This window comes from Manacus candei, unplaced genomic scaffold, assembly GCF_025592945.1.
Source record: "Manacus candei isolate 608988 ecotype Guabito, Panama unplaced genomic scaffold, ASM2559294v1 h1tg000135l, whole genome shotgun sequence".
Classification (NCBI taxonomy): domain Eukaryota; kingdom Metazoa; phylum Chordata; class Aves; order Passeriformes; family Pipridae; genus Manacus; species Manacus candei.
In genome coordinates this window covers 115,601-139,561 of record NW_026138183.1, presented here as the reverse complement: position 1 = coordinate 139,561, position 23,961 = coordinate 115,601, and the positions used below count along the sequence as shown (strand labels likewise).

General features: G+C 36.5%; 1 protein-coding gene across 6 annotated transcripts in view; it reads left to right on the top strand.

The window, feature by feature from the left end:
* Nucleotides 1-23,961, top strand: part of FAM184B (family with sequence similarity 184 member B) — a 41,308-nt gene that overhangs the window by 13,549 nt on the left and 3,798 nt on the right. For 2 of the 6 annotated variants that reach the window (XM_051771482.1, XM_051771481.1), the window contains exons 3-8: nt 6,940-7,050; nt 16,286-16,498; nt 17,723-17,876; nt 19,059-19,171; nt 19,589-19,773; nt 22,739-22,885. In XM_051771482.1, the coding sequence (XP_051627442.1) occupies nt 6,940-7,050; nt 16,286-16,498; nt 17,723-17,876; nt 19,059-19,171; nt 19,589-19,773; nt 22,739-22,885 (923 nt within the window). The remainder of the gene's footprint in view (nt 1-6,939; nt 7,051-16,285; nt 16,499-17,722; nt 17,877-19,058; nt 19,172-19,588; nt 19,774-22,738; nt 22,886-23,961) is intronic. The other 4 variants (XM_051771486.1, XM_051771485.1, XM_051771484.1 and 1 more) reach the window with 3 other exon arrangements.

Genomic DNA, 23,961 nt, shown 5'->3' with positions numbered 1-23,961 from the left:
ACAGAATTTTACCTTTCCTGCCCAGAAATGTGAAAAGAATAGCAAACAGGCACTACTGCTAGCCACGAGTGTTTACACAGTATATTCTCCTTTTCCCTTCCGGTTGCCAATAGCTCAGTGCATGGATATGAACAAGATTAGATAAGAGACCTGAGCTGGCAGGTTGGGAATCAAATGCCTTGTATGGCTCTTGCAGCAGTGGCTTGTATCAAGTGCTATTTAATAAAGTGTCCTTTACACCCATGAAGTTTTATGTGCTGAGCAGTGAGACTTTCACCACTAGTTCTCACCTCACATTTTGCCTGTCTACCCTCACTGCTGTGTATCTCATACATTTGCAGCACAGCTCTGCAGCCCCCTTTAATTTCTGTGTAATTGCATCAAGTGTCAGGTGCAGTTCGAGAGGTTGGCATGTCATGGGCAATTTGCCAACCAGCTGCATGTGGTACATAAGGTCAGAGTGCAGGAGAGACACTGATGAGCTGTGCTGAAGTTGAAGTACCCAACCATGCTCTGTGCTCAGCAGTTCGACTTCCTTCTAATGGTGTTGGTCCTTCACGTCACATAAACTCACCTACCAGACCTGCCCCCAGCCCTATGACAGCAGTCCTGCATATTAGATAAGAAAACACCATGAAGGTCTAGGCTTGGAATATTACAGAATAACAAGAATTTTTTTCTAATGGGAAAGATTTATTTCTTTTAGAGTAAGAGAATCCCGGAATTCTGTAGAGAGCAGGGTCAGCCCTGTCAGCTATGTTCTTCCAAGACAGCTCTTTACTGGTTTTGCCATCTGCCCTCACATCTTGCTTACTGGTATCATTTTGTTGATGGTGCAGAGTACTGGGCCTCTTCTTTGAGGATGATCTTTGAGGGAGTTCAGCCTTCAGTAGAGTCACTACCTTTTTGTTTTGCAAGATCAGAGGACTACTTGAATAAACCTTCCCCAACATTATTCAGATTTCATTCTCTCTGTGTGTAGATCTGTAGCAGAACAACCTCTATCTTCTACAGAAAAGTGGAGAGGATATAATGAATGACAGAGATGCAGATAAGCCATTTTTTTAAATTGAGTCGCAGAAATCTGTAATACTCGTTTCAATAACAAAAAGTATCCTGGCTCGTAGAAGTTAGAAGTGATAGAGGGGGAGAGGGAAAGCAAGATCCTGATTTTTTTTGTGGGTACTTGAAATAACATCCAGGAAAAATGAAGAATGGACACATGAAAATTTATGCACATGGTTTACTCCTGATTTATTGCATAAGAAAGGCAATCTTTTAGAAATAAATAACGTAAAATATGATAGGAAATGGAAATAAGAAGGTGGTGTCATTAACAATTTATTTTCTAAATTCAGTATCGGCTGGATAAAACTGAAATATTTTCTGAAGGACATATGCTCAACTCATACATTACAGATCCTCTAAGTCTGTGGAATGAGGCTGATTTACATACCGCTGGAGCATATTGCCTTGAACCTGTGAAGAGATAGCCTCAGACTAGGATAAATCTGGAAGAAGGGAAAGAGACATGATGTTATTTTCTGTTTCTTTCCAGTTTAAATAAAAAAGTAAAAGTTTCTCCTTTCTAAGTTGGGTATTTCTTATGCCACCATTAAACACTACATTTTTTTCAGACTCATGTAGACAGTGCCAGACTGGGAAATAGAAACATGTTTTTAATCTGCAATACCTCTGAGCATTGGTAAATACTAGCAACAAAATCTATTATAAGGCTTGAAAGGTGTAAGGACTGTTGTTTAAGCAAGATGAATTTTCTGTTTTCTCCTTAGTGTATGCCTAGAGGTTTGAGACTTTTAGATGAAAAGCATCGCGTTAGTGCACATTTATTGTTATTACTGTAGAAGAGACAATGCAAAGGCTGACAAGTCATTAAGTCTGAGCTGTTCAGTTTAGTTTCAGAAGAATTTTGGCATATGCCAGAGGTAAAACAAACAAGCTTATCTTGAAGTTCTGAGCTACAGAGAGTGTTAAATATGAGTTAGTTTTAACCTGTAAGGTTTCACTCAGCATTCATCTAGGAACAAATGGCAATTATAACTGAGCAAATATTTCAGTATTATGCTACCCATCTGAAAACTGAAACTAGAACCTCCAGAAATAGAACATTAAATATGGTTCAAATTTTTGCCTTTAGTTATGGACAGTCAATTCCCAGCAAAGTTCATAGGAGCCAATTTTTTCTAAGTTTAGGCATTATGGAGTATGTTACAAACTGTTGTATTCCAGCAACTTAAAAAATTTCCAAACTAATATACATTAACTTTTAGCATACATTGTCATGAAATTACTGGAAGTATAACCTCTTTCAAGTTTAGGATAATCTCAGACATCTTTTAGATGATAACTCTTGATGAGTGTTCGCTTTACAATGACGCTTACTACATGGGAGGGAATGGTTCCACATTACAAATATTCTGGCAGCAGAGACAGTTGAAGGGTATGGAAGAGCCAAAAATGCATTTAAATCAGCTCTCTAGGTGAAAGATTTATGTTATGGAACTACACCAAGAGAGAAAATGACCATTTATTTCTTGTGACAAGAAAAGGACATATGTAATGAACGTGGAAGTAATGTCATGCATATTTTAGGATTTGGAAGTGTAGCTTAAGCGAACACAGCAAGAAATTCTGGGATCAAAAGGTATAGTGAAAAAAGTGGAAGAAGATCTAAGTGTAGTCAAAGGCAGAAATACACACAAGGAAAGGAAATCCTGCATAAAGCAGGTAAGATGCTCATTAATGTCATTCTAAAGTATTTCCCCTGTTAGTAGTCACTTATATTGGAAATTCTGCAAGTTATTTATGCTATTTGAAATGTAAATTTTGATACTGCAGAAGATGTGGAAACTATGTTGAATTTCCAAAGCAAAGCTGTTAATACAGTAGATAAACTGAAACATCAAATAACACAGCTGCAGCAAATGACTTGTCCCAAACAGAGTAAGAAAAAGAGCAGCTCTGAAGATGTGCAGGAGCTTTAACAGGTGTTTTGCTCTCAAATATTCAAAGGCATGGCATACCAAAAGTACTGAAATCAGTGTAATTTTTCTTTTAAAATTAATGGCTTTTGGATTATTATACAGTAGTCAATCCTGTAAGATTCCCAGATCTCTGAGCTCATTCAGTGGCACAGTGACTCGTATTCATAACCTGAAGTACATAAGTTGCTGCAAAGACAGCAAAGAAACTATGAACATCCTTGAGCTATACCAGGGCTGAGTGTTCAACTGGTGCTATAACAAAAACCTTAAAGAGAACAATGTCCAAGGCAGACTTTCTCTGTTGAGGTCAAGTTGGAATACTGATTTATTTATTTTTAAATATATAAAACAGTTTTTCTGAAAAGCAATGCAGAAATAGTACCAGGAATAAACTCAGTGCAATGAGGAATGTGGGTATCTGGAGAGTTCCCTCTGTACGATGTCTCCCCTTAAGCAACTGTCCAGCCCTGAATCTTTTCTATACTTTTTAGTTCTCTAAAACTATTGTTATGGTACCATTCCAGAAAATATGACATGGCCTCAGAGACATAAGAAAAAACAAATTGTCTACTGTACTTTTCCACAGGACTAAGGTTGTCCTTGAGGAAGCCTGCATGATTGGAAGCGAGTTACATAGCCAAGATCAAACCAGAACAGCAAAAACCCCCAAACTATTACTAGACTAATGGAGAGGCTTATCATCCTGGATCAATACAGTTCTGTATTGCCAAGTAAAATAAAGCCAGTATTTTTCAATGGAGTATTTCCACCTAAATAGCATATTCACTACAAAATAGACTACTGCCACCCCAGAATTCTACCCTCTTGGGGATTTTTTTCATATCTATATGATATGAAATAGGATATTCACTACCAAATAGACTATGGAAACTGTAGCTATTTACAAAGAGGGTATGAATTAAAGAGAGAACTGTCTTTGTAAAGTCAAGGCTCAGTCCCATAAGGAAAAGGCTTGTCGGAAGGAATAGCTGTTGAAAGGGCTGGTAGATCTTGTAATGAAGGATACAAAGGAAATCAGGGCAGTCTAAAACTTCATAGAATCTGAAATAAAAGAAATGCAGAAGGTAGGAATGTTCTTTTATATATAAATGCTTTAATTCATCTGGTTTTAATCTTTTTGGTCACAGTGACATCATTTGAATTATGCTCACTGTGGGCACTTTGAATTAACATAAAATGCCAGGATTTTATTGCTATGGTCTTACTGAAGAAAAAGAAATTAAAAAAGGTCAGACTGATGTATTTCTGTGAAAAGCTCTACAGACAGGAAGGTGAATTTATCCTTGATGTGATAAACGGCCTTCTTAGCAACACTTATCCTTGCATGCTTTGCATGTGGCAGTTGGAGTGATTTATATAAGAACCCTCCTGGAGGAAAATGTATTGTGGGTGTTATTGTAATTTCTGACTTAAATTTTCATGAATCACTGCTGTGAAACACTCAATAAATTGATTTAATCAAAATTTTGCATTGTTTAGGCAGAGGATCTAATTCTGCAAAGAGTTGGTAAATTAATTCAGAGCGCATGTGTTACCAATGAAATTACAACTATTTACAAACAAATGCATGCACACACACACACACATGCATATATATGTATGTCCTTATTTAACTTTAGTCAGAAAGAATCCTCATCTTCTCATGGATCCAGACAGCTTACCCGAGCAATACCTTTTTTCAACATGCTTTAAGTGGCTGGGCTGTAATTCTTGTTGTTGATATGCATTAGCAGCAATTGGCTTAAGAGATTTCTCAAAGAATTTCACTTTCATGAGAACTGCTATCTGTGACTGAATCCTTTGGCTTTAGGAAGTTTGCAGTCTCTAATGTTTATGTGCAGTAAGAACCTGAATGTGAGCTGAAATCTATTCAAACAGAGGAGGACCTTGAAACACGTTTGCCTTTAAGCATGTGCTTTAGTGCTTAGTGAAGCTTACAGCCCAGTGCATGTCCAAGTGGTTTGCCAAATTTGGGCATAAACTAAGGAGGAATTTAGTTTCTGACTCCTAATGTACTTCTGGGTTTGTCAGACATCTTCTAGACAGAAAAAAAGATTAATTGGAACAGTATGTAGAATTGGACAATCAGACTACTGGTCAAGTGTTCTTTAGACCCTTCTTGGTGCTAAAAATATACTTTTACCCATTTTTTGCAGTTAAGACTAATATAACTTCCCGAGTTTAACATTGACTTGAGAATAATCAAACCAATTGCTGTCAAGTTGTGAAGTCATAAAAAGCACACAGCTGCTGTCACTAAATGTTGAGCTTCATGGTACTGTCCTGATTTTGGACACTAGAAATTGTGTTTACTGCTCATCAGAAGAATTAATTTCCTTGAAATTGTTGGAGTTTATACATTTTTGCAATCTTATTTCTCAAAATGGAGCCCATGTGACTAAATTATTTTATCTCCTTGTGAAAGGGCTCATGTTTGATCAGTATGTGAAGATGCAGTGCTTCAAGGTACACAGTTACATCATGAAAATGATATTGCCTTTTTTATAGTGTATTCTTCTTATTATAAGTTTGTACAGGTATACTTAAAATTATGCCAGGATGAAGCTCTTCATGTGAGTCAAATCAAATTTAAATATCAAACATCCATACTTTAGAAAAAAGGCATAGCAGTAGTTATTTATTGCTTATAGGCAATAAATACTGTTGCTTGTAATCTTCTCTTCTTAGAGGTTCATATTAATTAAATTAGAAAAATCTTGAGTTAGTAAAACTTAAATACAATGACAATATTTTTCATTATTAATGCTATTTATATCCTCTGATTCAATTAAGGTCTGTAGCAACTGCTTGAGAAGTATTATATCTATTTTCCAGATAGAAAAATTTAGATGTAGAGAAGAAAGTAAGTTACCAGAGTTGTAGTGGGAATGTTGCACCTGATCTTCAGGTTTTAATCAAAAAGACTGTTATATGCTCTTCTTTTTGTGCAGGCAAAAGTAAAGCTAATTTCTCCCTTGCAGTACTCACACATCTGTTTAATTTCATCCTTTAATTGCTACCTAGATTTTAAACAGAGTGGGATGTGTGAGAAGGGGCTGTACAGGACGGAAGAGGTGTTAAATTGCTATTTTTTTCTCTGTTTCCTCCATTTGTAGTGCCTGAAGTTATAGAATATTTTTTTGAGTCAGGAAATTGGCACAAATAGGAAGAGCAAGTGCACTAATAAACTTGTAATGCATATCACTTCAGGAGGTTTCTAGAAGTTGCACATTCTGTCTTTCTGCAATAAACAATTGCTCACACTTGCTGCAAACAATTGATACAAACTCTTGGTCACTGTCTTGCAACTGGGGTTATCAGTGATTTTTCAGCTATTTCCAGCAATAAGGTGGAATATTGTCCTCAATTCTTTTTCCAATTTAATTTAATTTTAATTTAATTTATTTTATTTTTACTTCCTCATTGTGATTTTCTTTATGGATGCTAGCAGGTAGTGCTTCCTTTGATTCTCTTTCCCATAAATTGCCCCTTAGTTAATCATCTTGTTATTCATATGGCCAAGGTATATTTATGTTTTTTAAGGTCTTGTGGGTGACTCTTACATACTAAATTATTTTTGAACACTAACACCACTTGAGGCAAAATAGTCTGACTCTTCATGCTGTACAGTTTTCCTCCATGGGGAAGCTTTCAGTAGATTAGGATTATGTGAAGTGTATTGTCGCACACTAGTATTAGAAAGAACCAAACTGTTAATACTTTTTAGTTGAATGACACAAAAGTGACATTCAAAAACAGTAGCATGTACTATTGTGTAAACTGCTCTGTTATCTAGGGTGATGTAGATGAAATATGTTCTTTCTTTTTCATGCTGCATATTTTATTCCAGCTGTTGCATGCTTTTGTCTCGTTGCTTCTTTCTTTTCTTTTTTTTTTTTTTTTTTAATTTTAGGAGCTCCAGACACAGCTAGATGAATTTCAAAGAAAATCAGAGTGTGAACTAAAGCAACTAGAGAAAGAGAAAGAAGTACTAACTGGGAAACTTCAGAACTCTTCACTTGAGGTAAACTGAGCATAAATGTAACCCAGTAATAAAAGGGTGCTTCATTTTTCATTCCATCTGAGAGATTCTGGATTAGATTTTAATAGTATTTGTTGTGACTTTCATTCAAGAAAACATGCAGGGACTCCAGAGAGAAATAACTGCTTCTAAACATCTATGAAGATTTTGACAAACCTATTTATTTTGATAAATTTCATATATCACCTTTTGGAGATATACTAAGGCTTCTGGTGAGGACTTCAGCTATACCAGGGTTGCATGGTGACTGACTGTACAGTAAGTACTAAGTGAGATTAGAATCTTCCTTACAGCTCTTGTTGACTTTCTGATTTTTTTTTCTTAATGTTTAGAGATCTAGAAGGGGCTGCTTGTTTGCTTGTCTGCAAGAGAATTCAGTGGTAAAAAGGTCAAACAGATCATTGTTTCTGTTCTGCCTGCTTACTGGTAAGGTTGCTAACTGGAGGAGATTTGAATGTGCAATAATTTAGTCTATATTAGTAGTTAGGTATGCCTCCCTCTATGTTCTGAAGGTCAAGAGTGAAATAGGGAAAACATTGTGACCCTAAAGTAGGTTTGAGGGTGTCATGGTTTATCCACTGTTCCGCACTCTGGTTACACCTAAGTCATAGCACAAATCTACAGACATGGATTAATCTGGAAATAAATAACTGAGCTGTGTTATTAGATTATCCACCTGGACCATCTGTAATGTATAGTCAGTTGCAGGCCAAGTCATGCAAATTTTCCAGATTAGTGCATCTGCCAAGATATTTTTACGGGTAAGTGTCATTATTTTAAAAGCCAAAAAGCAGATTGGCTAAACAATTTTATGCCAAAACAAAATCAGAACACCTACAAGGCAATTATTTACCCAGGAAAGCAGTGCACCTTTAAAATTTCTGACAGCTGTGAATATATGTTTTCTTCCTCTCAGATGTTCCCCTTTTGTGTTGTTCAATTCTTTTTGGCAAATACTATCTACTTTAAAATGTTATGTACAGGATATTTCCCTTTCTTCAGTGTGATCGTGTGAAGTTTTTACCTCTGAACATTTTGATACTTCTATCTCATGGATAAGCTACAAAACAACTGCTTTAACAGCACTGAAATCAGTGCCCTGGTGAAAAGTTCTGATGATGCTCCATGCTGCATGTATTTTTCTACTCCCAGTATAAAAGTGCATTTGGTACCTTTTTCAGGAGAAGAATGAAATTATTCATGATTGTCCATTCTGGGAGATTATGGGTTAATGGAAATGTTTCCATCATGAGAATTTGTCATCTTTTTTTTTTCTTTATCTGCTGATGCAGGTTTTGAGGCTCCAAGGTTTTATTAAGCAAAATGAGAATATTCCCAAACACAAAAAATTTCTTCAGTCTAGCTCAAGAAAAAGTAATGAGCCATGAGAATTAGGTAGGTCATGCTGTGGAACTACTGAATTACAGGTAGCCACTGATGTTCTAAGTGGCTGTCTGTAATTTGCATTGCTAATTCTAACCAGTTTCACTACCAGCAAGTTCAGCAGGAGTTTGCATGGTGACATCTCCACAAAAGCTCAAGAGCTAGATCTTCCTCAGCTGATATTTGTAGACTCTGAGTGGCCATAATAACCTCTTGTTTAGTTTTTGAAGACAGAGAAATGAGAGATAGGCTCTTCAGGGGGCTACGCAGGTTGTTGTTCTCCCTCTACTGCCTGTTTTCAGTTTCCCACATGCCATCACTACTGTTTGGTGTCCATGTTCCAGCAATCGAGGCATGTGTTGTGCACATTTACTATATGTAACGCCTGCTTTTTCTCCCATCTGTGCTATACTAGCTGTACAAGTTCTGAATGCAGCATGGCCTTTTCTCTTTCATTTCTGCCGTAAAACAGATTTGTACATTCTGTTATCAAACAGTGGCATTCTGACTCCATTTCCCAGTCTTAGACATACAGAATTTAAGTGTAGTTCTTAATGTTCTGAAAGTTCTGGCTAAATCCCGTTTTTAGGTTTCATTACACATTTCTGCATGCCACTGTTTTCTCCAGGTTCTTGTCTGAGACAATTTCAGGTCAATCCAACATCTTTTGACCTATCTGGAGTGACTTCTACACATGTATTGCAAAACATGGGTTCTCAGAAAGCAATTGTCTTTATTAATTTTCATATTCTCTGAAATATACTTTTTTTCTGACCAAATATAATCTATTCAAAGATGAAAATTTACCATGATATTCTGGCATCCCTGGGTAATGCCTGAAAGTTTACACTGATTTGAGGCGTGAGGAAAAGAGATGAAAGGGAGGAGTCCTGGCACACTGTATGATCTCACAGTATTGTATATATTCATGCAGGTGGTGCATTCCACTGAAAGGTCTCAAAGAAATCGAAAGGTTTATAGCATGAAGCAATTATTCTTCAGGTTTTTGCAGATAAAAAAAGTAAGGCAGTGAGTCATCAAATTACTTTTCTTGAAGTCATGTGTTCAGGACAGAAAAATATGAAAGAAACCTGTGTTATCTAACTGCTCATCCTCTCGTATCACAAGATCATGGTAAATTAGCAAAGAGTAGTAGGAAATTATTGCCACTATAAACATAAACATAAATAATATAAAATATAAAATAGTATGTATGTGTTATGTTCACAACACCATGTTACATATAAACAAATACTTTAAGAAACATTTTATTGTGTCTTAGAATCTAACAGTGCTCCCAAAAAGGAGGAAATGCTCCATCTGAAGAGAAATTTTACATTTTTCTTGATACTCCAAAAGTTACTTTCTGAACTAATTACTTGGCAGTATTGCCAGGGAAGGGAAGTAATTTCAGCTTGTAATAGTTTCCTGCTATAAGTACATGAATATTCACAGCCAAGAAAGAACCATTTACTACACAACATTATGTTTCACTGAGGGCATGATTGCCAGCTGGGAACCTTTGCAATGCCTCAGCCCAGAACTTCCACCTCAAAGGTTAGGCAATGTGCTGTTACTAATCTAGTTCTAACCTGGATACAGTTTCAGATCTAAAAATAGCTTCCTTGGCTACATAAGACCCATTTTTGGTTGGGCAAACATAGCTAGAGCACTATGCAGAGTAGGCAGAAACATGATAATTTCATCTCTCTGGTGTTGCACTTCTAAGTGGCAGTATTTCTGTATTAATGAGATTTTTCTGGATCAAGAAATCAGATTCACATCTGTTTGGTCCTTTGGAAGGAAGAATGGGAGATCCTGTGTGGGTCAAATGCTAATTCATTGAGGCCCTCCAGTTCCTTGCTTTTGCACTACAGGATCTCTTCAACATGTGTTAAAGGGTCTTGGCACCACAATATAGGAAAGATATAAAGCTCTTAGAGAGCTTCCAAAGGAAGGTCACAAAGATGGTGAAGGGCCTTGAGGGGAAGCTGTATGACGAGCAGCTGAGGGCACTGTTCAGCCTGGAGAAGGGGAGACTGAGGGGAGACCTCATTTCAGTTACAACTTCTTGTGAGGGGAAGAGGAGGGGCAGGCACTGATCTTTTCTCTGTGGTGACCAGTGACAGGACCTGAGAGAACAGCCTGAAGTTGTGTCAGAGGAGGTTTAGGTGGAATATTAGAAAGAGGTTCTTCCCTCAGAGGGTGGTTGGGCACTGGAACAGCTCCCTAGGGAAGTGGTCACAGCCCCAAGCCTGACAGAGTTCAAGAAGCATTTGGACAACCCTCTCGGGCACATGGTGTGACTCTTGGGGATGGTCCTGTGCAGGGTCAGAAGTGGGACTCAATGATCCTTGTGGGTCCCTTCCAGCTCAGCATATTCTGTGATTGTGTGCTTCTATTCTGGAATTACAAAATACATAAAATCGAAGTGCAGACATCACCTTGTCATATAGATCTTTGAACAATACTAACACAGCAATGCCCAGAGTTTTGATGGGTCTTGGAGGTACCACCAAATAGCAGAGTACCACCAAATAGTAGAGTGTGTTCACACCCTTCCATCTGATCAAGAATTGCCACAAGTTTAGGAAGAATGGAAGGCTGTTTAGGAAGGCTCTTGCCTGTGAACTTAATTGACCTAACTGTGAAAAAAAGCCTAAAAACCCCAGTAAAATGAAATTTCTTTATTTTGTTTTTACTTCTTATACCATATTACTGTTATGATGTAATAGCATCATAGTAGGAGTGAAACCCTGGAGCATTTGGGGGCCTTATGTTGACTATGAACAACTTCTCAATTGCAGTGGTTTTTCTATGCATCAAAAGACAATTTTAAGCCTTTTATAAAAATCTATTCCCTACAAATGCACTGAGAAACTGTGCTTGCAAGCACAGTGAATTAAAATAGTGAAGTAGAAGTCAAACAGGGGAATTGTGATGGCATTCAGAGCCTTATACTTGCCAAGTGTTTTTATCCACGGACTATCAAAGTCTGAGAAGTACTTCTTCAAAAGAATCAAGCAATCCTTCTCAGAAGAGGGACAGTAATTATGGTTAGAAAATAACAAAACTTGGAAGACTTTTGAAATATTTCAAAACTCATCAGTCATCTTTTAGTAAGAATTGTTCATTTCTTTCTTTACATGGAAGACAGTTGGAAGCAAATTCAGCTGTTGTAAGAAAGATCCAATGCAAATGTAACCCTGAAATTTTAAAAGAATTTGGCAGAGCCTAAAAAGATACTGTTGCCTTGAGTTTATACTGTACTGTTTGCATCTTTAAGATCACTTTATGCAATTCTGGTGGATAAAATTGAATCAGTAGTACAGAAGTGAAATTTTTTCAAGAAATTTTGTTTTGGAGCAGGAAGACATTATAAAACACAAAATCCCAGAGTGCTGTTGGTTTGTTAATAATAAAAGTATCCAAATAGATTCTGGACTGATGTGAGTTGGTATAGTTTCATTGGCTTAAATGTTGCTTTACCAATTTAAACAAACTGAGGATCTGGCTGTCTGTTTTGAATTAATGAAGCACAATAAAATACTTGGGCACTGCAAATCATTCCAGAGAAGGATTTTCACTGGTGGATTTGAAAGCCCTTTTAATTGAAAGATTTAATTTCCATCCTGATGGGATGGAAACGTTTGTTTCTTAGCCTCTAATGTTCTCTTCATGAGAAAGAATGTGTTTCTGTGCCTGATACATTTCTGTAGGGTTTTTTCCCGTAATCACTGAAAAACAATGTTTCTAAGACTAGTTTTCCATCTGATTTCTTACTACATGGTGTTCTCTTTGTTATCAATTTACTGCTTAGCTTATTTTTAGTTAGTATGATCTTTTGTTTCATGTTAGAAGTGCTTTGAGCCAATAATTGTCTGTGAAGAGTCTGGAAGGTTTATAATGTTGTGACTGCAGATGAAGTTTATATGTGCATCTTTTCATCCTCCTGCTGAGATGACTGTTTAATTTGCTGAAGAAGTATTCTCAGTGACATTTTTCCTGTGTCCAGTTTTTCTATTAGAAAATATACAGCCTACTCCTCTGACACATTCTTTTTACTCACTTTACTTTAAGGAAGCAAAGAAAAAATGCATACTTGAGTGTAATAATGCTAATGCATACTTCATCAGCTGATAGGGGTGACTCTGCAGCATTAAGTGTTTCACATCAAAGATTAGTTTTATAAGGACCTGCAGTACCAAAAGACTTCAGTGTTTCCTTTCTCTATATAGGAAAACACTGGCCTGAGTTCAATAGGTGTGAAGACAAAGTAAATTTTTTACCTGCAACTAGAAGCCAAAGTGCCCCTTTTCATTAAATCTTATGATTTACCATATATTAAAAAAAAAGTAAAAAAATAAAAATTGCAGCAGCTCTGAAACAAAAGTATGCTTGGCAAGTGGCTCTGCCATTTGCCTGTTCTTGGAATGTATCCAGGCCACAGATAGATTCCATCACACAGCCACAGTAAAGACAATTAATATTTTTCATAAAGAATAGTATTTGGCAATTATTCTTTGCTAGCTTGTTCAGACAAATATTTTTTTGTGTGTTTAATTGGATGACAAAACAGAAGAAGCCAAGAAACAACTGGATGACTAGTTAACTGAAACTCAGAGTGGAGGCAGCTGAAGCTATGTGCTCTTTGAAATTAAATAAATCAATTTGGTTGGATAGCTTCAGTGAAATTCAAACATACCATGTTGGTTTGAAGTTGTTTAAGAAGTGCTTTCCAGCACTTAGAACAAAATAAAGAACTTTATTCGCAAAGCACTGGAGGAAGGAATTTTTATTTTCTTCTTATCTACCAACCTGGCATTCCCATGATTTGTGAGAGGTCTGGGCTTGTTTTGGTTTGTTTCTTTGTGTTTCTTCTGTCAGCTTTCTCACTTATTTAAAGAGTTTATAGGATAAAATAGAGTAAGCTACAGTGTCACCTGTTGCCATTTCTTCACTTGTATATAAAGTTGTCATTGGACAGCTTAGGCCTTCATCAATCAGGTAAGTGTCCCAATTACCTTCATATGCTCATGCATGTACTCTTGTTGTCTTCTTTTTTCTGTGCCTCTGTTCTTCCTTTCTTTCTTACAGAAACAAAACAGAACCATCACTGCTACCTCTTCTTTCCCTGTGTTCTATGAATAAAGCGATTTTTCTTCTTACCAATTTTTAAATAATTTAAGTTTTAAAAACACCAAATTAATATTTGAGGAAAAATGTTAAGTTTTCAATTTGACCTGTACATTTAAAAATGTCTCCTTTGGATTATTTGACCGGAGGTTTTATTGATGGCTTGGTTTGGCCACCAAGAAGGAGGCAGTCAACTACCTAAACTGGTAGATCTGCTAAAGAGTTTTTTAACAAGGTTTTTCTCTGTTTGCAGATTTCTGTCATGTCTAAGTTACAAATGCTGCTGTAGATCTCAGAACATGTGAAACATCAGTAATAAAGCTGAGGAACTTTGAAATTCAAACATAACACACTATCTCATCTGGTAAAGGAAATCCATAGTAATGTGGCCCTTTATGAGCAAGCTGTTGGAAAGGATTCAGAGGGAAACTGAAGTTCAAGATCAGTGAGATAAGTTATGGCTGCCACCAATTAATTGGAAAAAAGGAGTTTGCCTTGTGGATTTTCAGTGAAGAACAAACTGTTATGTAAATGGAAGGAATGCAATATATTGACTTGTGTATAGGAACAGCAGTTCTAATAAAAAATGAAACAATAATTTATTTTTGTAGCTGCTCAGAGGTATAGAATCCAGATTTAGTAAAGGAAGTTCTGTTGTTCTCATGATATATGTGTTTGTTCAAGTAATAGGTTTTGAGGTATCTCCAAAGCATATGAAGTTCATAAACATTTGTGTTTCAAATGAACAGTGCTTACACAGAAAGAAATCATCTTTATCTGATAGTCTGGAAATGCAGACTTTTTACTCAATATTATAAGCTACCAACAGACCAAACACAACAAGTTTCTCCAATGTTTTTGGGGGCCTACATAGTTGCAGTGTAGAAAAAAAAAACAATTAAAATAGGACAAATTTATCAAGTAGAAATAATTCTTTCTAAGCTGTATCTCAAAAGGAAAAAAGGGTTTAAATTAATTTTTCTTCTTTAATATCAGGGTTCATTTCTGGGACATAAAGACTTGTACAAATTCTAGAGAGAATGGAGCAGATGCCAAGAAACAATAAAAGCAGAAATCAGGACTAGAAGTGAAGACAAGGGACAATGTATTTGGAAGTACAGAATGTCCTTTCTCCAGAAGGAGTTGAAACCCTGGGAACTGATTCAAGCTTTGTGGTTTGCAGCATTACGAGCCTTCAGAGCACAGTTCTGTGCTAGAAACCTATGAGAATACTAGAGGCTTAGAGAGTACTTGAGTAAGGGTTGTGATCCATCTGGGAATGGAGAAGGGCCTCAGGAGAAGGAAAGGAGAAAATGCATCATTTGGAGGAGAGGAGCCAACATGCTCAACAAATGTGAGAAAGAACAGTGCCCTGAGCTAGCAGGAGTACACCATCAGAAAGGTTTACTGTGATTTGGAGAGATCTGGCACAGTTCACCAGTATCTCCATTTGGACAGTGCAGCACTGACTGTGCCCAGGTAGTTAATAAGAAGCAAGGTCTTTGCATATCGTGCCTTCTTTTCTCCTGTGTAGCTCAAAATGTACTGGAAGGTGCAATGTGAATAAACCGTGGAATGAGAGAGACACCTTAGCCCATTTAGTAAATCTTCATGTAGCTTTTGTGGTGCTGCATCAAAAGGGGACACAAACAAATATTTATCTAGCTAAAGCTACAGTGATTCCTCAGCTAATAGTCTGTCTACATTATGCATGGAAAAAAATAAAGGCAACACGGAAGAGTAAAAGAACATGTATTAGTGTACAGGTAAGAGTAGGACACAGGCATAGGCTATAATCCATATTGCATCCAAATTGCAGATGTGAGTAACATCATTTCAATCTCTTTAAGTCACATGAAATCATAAGGATGCGAATTACTTCCTTTCATATTTTGATTAAGACTGAAAAGTACAAGTATATAGAAATGAAAAACAGACCATCCTCTTTCACATATTCCCCAAAAGAAAAGGCAAGAGACATAAGGGTATTCTGACTTGGAACTCAGATACAGCAGCAAAACCACTAATTGGCCTTATTAAGTATGCATGTTCCTATGCAGAAGGCAATTTTTCAGAATTTCAAATACAAATTTTTGCTGAAAGTTGAGAAAACCTACCTACTAGAAAAGACAACAGACTCCTCCCTCCTTCCCCACCAAAACAAGCCCCACTAATTTATTCTTACAGATGGGTATTTTTTGTTACTTTTCCGTCAGCCGTTATACACATCTACTGTGTTTAGTAATTAAGATAGTAGAAAAGATAAATCTGAAGCTTGATGTGCAGAATTCTTGTTTCCATTGGTTCTAATCTACTGCTTTATGTAAATGGATTCTGCAGTGTTACATCTCCAGGACAGCAAGAAGCACACTCTTAGGCCTGCCTCCAAGTTTGTGACATAATAATTGTGCAAGTTGAACCATGGATTGCATGTATGAAGTGGAGGTGATTTGAAAAGAAATAATTTTTAAAAAATACCTGATAAGCAACAGACAGTATATACAAAAAGGTTGTTATTTTTCACTGAAAAAAACAGTTCCTTGCACAAAATCCGCATCTTTCTATTTTTTCATGTTCGTAAAGTTTTCATTGTTCAAGTTCAGTTTTCGTGTTCACAAAATATGTTCAGTTTTACGTAATTCCTCTCTGTTGTGAATGCAGCCATTAATCCAACTCTGCTGACTTACTTTTCTGGAAGGTAGCTCAGCTGAAGCAAATATTAGACCAACAAGCAAATAATTTCAAGGAGTCGCTGAAGAAACATAATCTGCAGTCCAACAAAGAAAAAGAGAAGCTTTTGCAGGATCTTCAAAACACCATTAAAGAAAACCAAAATGTTAAACTGCAGTTGGAGGCATCACATCAAAAAGTCTTAAAAATGTTGGAGAAAAGCAAAAATCAGGAACTAAAGGTCAGTTTACTACATACTAATGTAAATATATATATATTTATGGCATAAACCATTTTAATGACAGCTGATTATTAAAACTCAGTTATCTCCAGCTTAGTGATGGGTTGCTATTGTTGCACGTAATGAATTATTCTGTGATTTTGGAACCTCATCATCATCAGACTGGGTTATTTGTATGGGGTTTTTAAAATAATTTTAACTTTTTAACTTGGACCACAGTGAGAATTAATGCTTCATAAAATAAAATACTCTACAGTTAGGCTGTAATGAATACAAGCACCTTTATCTGTGCTGCTGCTTCAGAACTACAAAGGAATTCCTAAGTATATTAATAATAGGACTCAGTTTTATTATTTTTCATCCATTATTAATTTACACATAAATACTTCAAAAGCATAATAGACATGTATAATGATGTGTATTGCCTTACATACCTTCAATCAATTCAGTAAGTGGATAAAGGTTTGAGTGGATTTATTTCAGTGACAAAATGTTAATACAATATACTAATGTTCTAAAGACTTTTGCTGTTTGAGAAAAAATCAATTTTAAAATGTAAATGTGATTGTGACATGGAGTTCAGATGTCCCTGTTGATTCACACAGCTTAGAGAACCTTATAAAACATTGGTAATAAAACCACCCTAAGAAGAATTTAATATCTTATTTATATATTCAGAATAAAATTCGAGTTTAAACAAAACCAAGCTGAAGGCAGTAAGTTGGTAAGAATGAAACTGAGGACAGGATTTTGCTTTCAGAGCCGCTGCAGGGCAACTGCTCCCTCCATCATTTACAGCATGACAGCAGTACTTCTAATGACAGTGGAAGTTTTAGCCAAGAATGATACAAGGGAAGATAGAAGACTTTATCTGATACACTGTGATAAGTAATGAAAAACAGGTCAAATCTGGGGGCTTTGTATGTTAGATAATAAAACATCTTTCTAATGTCAAATAGTGCAAAGATGTCAGTGTTATTATTTCATCATGTACACCAAATCTAAGAGGTGATATCTTGATAATTTATCTTGTATGTATTAAGTCTTAAATTTTAACTTTGGCTCATTTTTATGCTTTCATTGATAAACTGTCTTGTAAAGTGGTGATAAAAATAAAAGTTGTACAGTGGAAGGCCAGATTCATCCTGGCATTACAAGTAAAACAACAAGCTGATAAATAGACTCCAACTGCTTTGTTTTGGGGGGGGGGACTTTTGCTTACAGGAGGCAGAAGAACGTTTGAAAAAGGAATTTAATGAGACTTTCAAGATCCAACATCAGTCTCATAGGCTGGAAATACAAACCTTGGAAGAGAAAGCAAAGAAAGAATTACAAGATGAACTTGAGCAGATACAGAAGCAGCAAACCCTGTTGCTAGGTATAGTGTCTCATGTCATGCACAGCTCCTACTGCTTGATTAAATATATGCTGAGAAGCACTGACTTTCATCCTATTCATTTTCTTTCCCATCTTCTGGGAAAACTCAGGTCTTTGTGAATCTCCTTTTTCATACCCTGAAATTTCAGCAATACAGTCAATATTCTTTGTTAACTTGGCCCTCAACTGTCAGCAGCAGAATGTTGCTGAGAGCGTGGTCTGATGTACAGCATTCAAGTATGCATTTTCAGGTATATTAAATTGGAAAAATGTAGTTAGTGTGTATGAATTTCCTCTTTTTTTTTTTTTCCTATGAGAACAAGAATTATTCTATGTTGTTCAAGTCTGCTCTGTTGAGTCTAGCAATGGAGATCAGTTGTTCCCTATGTATTGTTTAGTCGGTTTCAAAAGTGCCCTAAATTGTTCAGAACTAAACACAACACTGCATTAGGAAGGTGTGTAATATCTCCAGGTTTAATCTCATGTTATTAAAGCTCATCTATAAAAGGTTTTTTAATTTAAGAATAATTTGAAAGTATATTAAGTACAAACTGGATTCTCTTCTTGCTTGTTTTTTTTTTTTTTTTTAGAAATTCAAATTTGCTAGAAAGATTTCTTGCTCTCTAAAGTTTGTGTGTTCAATAGACCAATTCTGTTCTTCTTCAAGAATAATTGTAGGGAGACCATAGAGAGAGAGAAAAACTTTTCTCCTTGTACTTGATCCATCCCAAAACTTGTACCCAATATACACAAAAGTTGCAGTACATGACAGGTGAGCTTACATAAGTGTTTTACTTCTTTAACACGACCAGAGCTCTCCTCAGTCTGTCTTGTGATCCTCTATAAAACACCCGTGGACTTGACAGGGAAGCTCAGGGGTGCTCCAATAAAGTTCAAGATGAGAAGAAGCAATTACAGTGGTGTAGTCTGCAATACAACTGCCACAGAATTGCCTCTCTGATTCTGACATGGAATCATTGTTACTGTAGCTCCACATCATCTTACTGTTGCTCAACTGAGTTACCTCTCTAGTAATAGAAGGCCATTATGCCTAATGGGGAAGGAGTTGAGGAACAAAGCAAAATGTAGTAGATCAATGTTTTCATCTACATTGCCTATGTCTACCTTCCCCATCCAGCTCTCCTCTGACTGCCCAAATGATTGTCTGTCTGATTGTTACTAGGATCTCTAAGGATGGAACTCTCTGAGCAACAAACATCATGCACTAACCTCAAGAAACAAATAGAAGAACTGCAAATGGAGCTGAGGAGTGTGAGGACACTGAAGAAGCAACAGGCAAGAGACCAGTTCCTACTTCATTGCCATGTTGTGTTTAGCAAAAGCAATAGTATCACATTTGTCTCTTTAGGGATAATAAAAGTGTGCAGTCTCTTACAGAAATTGAATGTGTTTCCTTCCCTTATTTCTCACTTTAAATGATAGCATTGTTTATAATTTCCTCCCTATGGGCAGGCTTTTTTTTCCATTTAAAGATCAGAATCTACAACAGAAGTAAATGAATGTTACAATAAAATAAATTCTATGGAGACTAAGTATATTCAAGAAGTTTTGATCACAGGTTTTGTCTTGCACACATCATGGCACATATAATTGATAAATCAGAACACAAAAATTCAATGCACACAATTCTAGCAAGATCTTAACATTAAAAAATAAGAGTCTGTGAATAAATAAATGTGGTCTTTTTCTTAGGAAGGAAGTAGCCAAAGCCAGATCAGATCTCTTCATGATGAACTGGAAAAATGTCAGAGTGAAATTTCTGAACTCAAGAAAGAGAATTTACTTTTGAAGGACACAATGGAGCTACTCAGTGCTGAGCTGGAGTCGCAGAAGCAAGAAGCTGCACAGCTTCAGGATAGAGATAAACAGCACAGAAGGTTTGCCTTAAATTCAAACTTCACAGTGCTATCTAGAGATTCAATAATAATGTCAGCATCAGAGGTGTTCTAAGTGCAATGCATGTCAGAATCTTTCCTTTCTAAAGTACTAATTTTAGAGGCTAGGAATTTTGTAAAAGCAGTAGTTCATTTCACATTTCCCTCCAGCCATAATAGAAGCATCTGAACTAATTGCTCATTATATGGCTCAGAAAAATATGTCTAGTGTATCCCCAAAGGAGTAACCTGAGAAAATCTGCATAATGTCAGCCTTAGAAAGGCATTGGAAGACATAAACAAATCCTAAACTCACCCAAGAACTATTAAAAAAATAGAGAAGTCTCTGAGAATAAATATCAAATTTTTATACATACTCTCTGTAGCTGAAACCAATGTTAACTCCAAAGGGGACACTTGGGAATGCTGTGTATACTCCATGAGAGTTTGCTTTGGTTGTAGCAGTCAGCTTTGCACTGAGGGAATAAGGGCAGTGACAATGGACACTGACAGCATCTCTGGGCTGATGGAAGCCTGGAGCTGTGACATACTGTCAGGGCACAGGAGGGGCAAGATGACTTGTAGTCTTGTAGAAGGTGAACCACATCTTCTTAGTGTAGCCACAGGCTCGGCACACATGGTGCATTGCAGTAAAAGCAGTCCTCCCATTTATGTACAGAAAAAGTGCACAATCACAGAATCAATTAGGTTAGAAAAGACCTCTGAGATCATTGAGTCCAACCTATGACCACCTTGTCAACTAGACCATGACACTAAGTGCCTCCAGGGGTGGTGACTCCACCACCTCCCTGGACAGTCCATTCCAACGTCTAATCATCCTTTCTGTGAAGAAGTTCTTCCTAATGTCCAACCTATACCTCCCCTGGTGCAGTTTACATGGGAGACAAGACTGAGTTCACTGCCCACTGCATTTTTATGGTTTTGAATACTTGGAAATTTCTGGATGAACATACTTAACACATTCTCTTGGCAGAGGGATATGGTGTGTGGGTACCTTTCAGTTTGTATTTGCAATGATGTAGAATGTATACTCCTAACTGCACAAGTTGTATATATAAAAGGATTTCTGAAAAGTATGCCCTTAAAAGAATCTTTAAAATTATGACCCATATAGTCTAGGGAAAAACACTCAGTGGACAGAATGTCTCTCTGCAGACTGTCAGAGTGGTCAGAGTAATTCCATTCCTGTCTACCAGTCAGCAGATATTCAAAGAATGAGAAACGTTTTTTTTGCCCTTGCACTCTTTTGAGAGTTACTTCAAAGTGAATTTCATTTCAAGCTTTTGAAGCAAGATCAACAGAAAGAACTGCAAACCAGAGTGTTTCATCAGTGCCCTCCAGCTACCTTGAAGGAATTTATAGCCTCTGTTCATGAAGAGAAGAATTATTCACGTGTCAGTGATGAGGTCTAAAGGGCCTCAGATGCTACCATGGGAGGACTTGCTTTACAGGGAATAAATGGTGTAGCTCTACTACAGTAAGCATTTGAGAAGGAAGCATTAATGGAAATTATGTAAGCAGAAATTCTTCAGATAACAGGAGGTAGGACCAGAGAGCTGAAGTGGACACAGGCACCTGCTATAGGCTGCTCTAAAATTAACCCATGGAAGACCCGGAACATTAACTTGCAGCTCTCGTTTTGCTTTTGCAGGACTAAAAGTTTGTGTAAGGGAATAGTTAAGTTGGTGACTGCATATAAATAAGTGCTATTTTTACTTTAACAACACTGACCCTGTCTTATGCCATATAGTTTTTTCTGATTTTAAAGTTGATAGTGGCTTGTTATTTGCATGTGATAAATTTTTTAACAAATTATTTAAAATTACTAGTTCTACTGTTGCCAAGTAAGTGAAATCAATAATCTGCTGGAAGTAATAATTCACATTTCCATTCTCTTGAACTGTGTGAATTCCACCTCCCGTATGGCAAGCTTTTGCAAGGATTAGGATGAGAGCAAAGGTATTTTTATGGGAAGAGTGGACAATTTCCAAAATGGCTATTCTGAAAGAGAACTTTTATTCTACCCCTAAAGATCTATTTCAGGGATTTTGCTCCCTTTTTTACCCTTATTCTTCTACTTCTTATCTTATGCCAGTCACTTGCATGGCTGCGCTCTAATTTCAAGGCATAAACCTTTTGTGGGCCTTTTGGCCTTTCCTGAAGCCTTTCAGAAACAAGTGAAACAGGTTTGGGAGTACATAAAAAAATAGGGGAAAAAAAATTTAAACTGAATATCTTTTGTGAAAATTACAGTTGTTAATCTGCTGAGTTGAGCATCTCTATTTTAAACAGTAAACCATAGATCATGGACTCTCCATTGAGTTAATGAAAAAGTTTCTCCAAGGTTTAACAAAGCATTAGCAAACAAAAGACAACAAACTAACTATGATTCTTCAGAAGATGTCTATTGCTTTTGGAGTTGGTTTTAGAAAGCAATGTTCTGGTTAGGCTTGAAAAAACGTTAGGCATTTTTTAGTTTTCAATTATTTTTTTTTTTAAATTTTAGGATGATGGTATGCAGTATTAAATGTTCTAATACCATGATGTGGTAAAATAAATCATCAGAGCCTCATATTAAAATCCCAGAGATTTCAACATAATTTTGCTTAATGTGAGTGAGGTATTTTATTGTCATGTTTTATCATTAAGATTAGTGCACAAACTAACCCTAGACAGAATATCAATAGCATCATTATATGGAATATTCCATTTCCCGAAGGGTGAAGGTCACGTACTTTTCAAAAAATTTTCCTCTTTGTCAGCGTTAGGATGGTTCTGCTCAGATTGCTACCAAAATGTCAGTCAAATCAGTAGAGAGAAGCCAGCTCTGTGCCCAGTTAACTACCTTTGCAGTCAATAAAAGACCTCAAAACTGCATGCTTTGATCAATGAAAATAAACTAGTATTGAAACATGATAATTCAGACATATTTTAATACCAATGGAAGGCTACTGGTTGAAGACCTCAGTATCAAGCATAAAAAAGAACTGGACATACTGAAACAAGATCAACAGAAGGAAACTGAAACCATATTATCTGATTTCAGCAGCACTCAGGCACATCTTCTAGCAAAGATTTTCTCCTTAGAAACTGCGTAAGTAATTTAAATGAACTGCTGCTCATAGTGGCAGTGAGTTCTGTTTGAATTTATGGTTCTTAGTATGTATAATTTTTGTATTAATCATACATAGAGTGTTGTAAGGATTGAAATACAAGTGTATTTCCTTTGCAAACCAAAAAGACCCAAAGCCATTATAACAAATTCTGAATATTGGTTAATCTAAAGCACTATACATAAAGTTTTACAATACTAAATTAAAACTTGCATGTAGTATCTAGCAATTTTATGAAGTGTAAAATAATCTTTGTCACAGATAATACCAGAGGCCTTGATCCATGATCTTGTACTTAATTTTGTTCAGCAGAGCAGCATCTTTGAAGTTAAGAAGCTCTTGATCATTTTTAATCCATTGAAAATTTCCCAGGACAGCCCCCACTAACTCATATAAATAAATGCACTTTGCAGCCCCCTGTGGAGTTGTTGTGGTGCTTCAGATTGTACAGGAGAGGCCACTTAGAATTATCCCCTTTGATTATATATCCTTTTCCCTTATCTCAACTGTGAGCAGAGGACCAGAAGAGAGACCTTGCATGTAAGCAGGCCTCAAACCTTTCAGATGTTAAGATTTATCTTTTTATTTAAACTCTGACATGATAAGGTCCGATGGTGGTCCTCTAAAAAATACTTACCCCCCCCCCCCCCCCAAAAAAAAAAACGAACAAGAAAAAGGTTGTTTGTATTCTGTAATACATTGCTCAGTGTGGGTCCTGGTTATGGCAGGTGAACTTCATAGAACTCAGTTTCTCAAACAGCAAAATTCATGCACTTGGCTGATTGAAAGAATGATTTGTGTTCTCATGAGTCAATCAAATGTATGTTCCCACACCATATCTAAGAATGTGTAATTCGCATTTGAATCTTTTCCCCTGATTAAGGAATTTAAAAAGCTGAACTCAGACTACAGGTTTTGACTTAGAGAGTTCATTAAAGCAGCATGTATATCCAAGCTTCTCTTCATGAAAGTTATAGGAATTGAGTATTTCTGAGGGTTCTAAAGTTACTGGGTCAGAAAAGAGAACAAATAGATTAATACAGGTATGTATAGATAC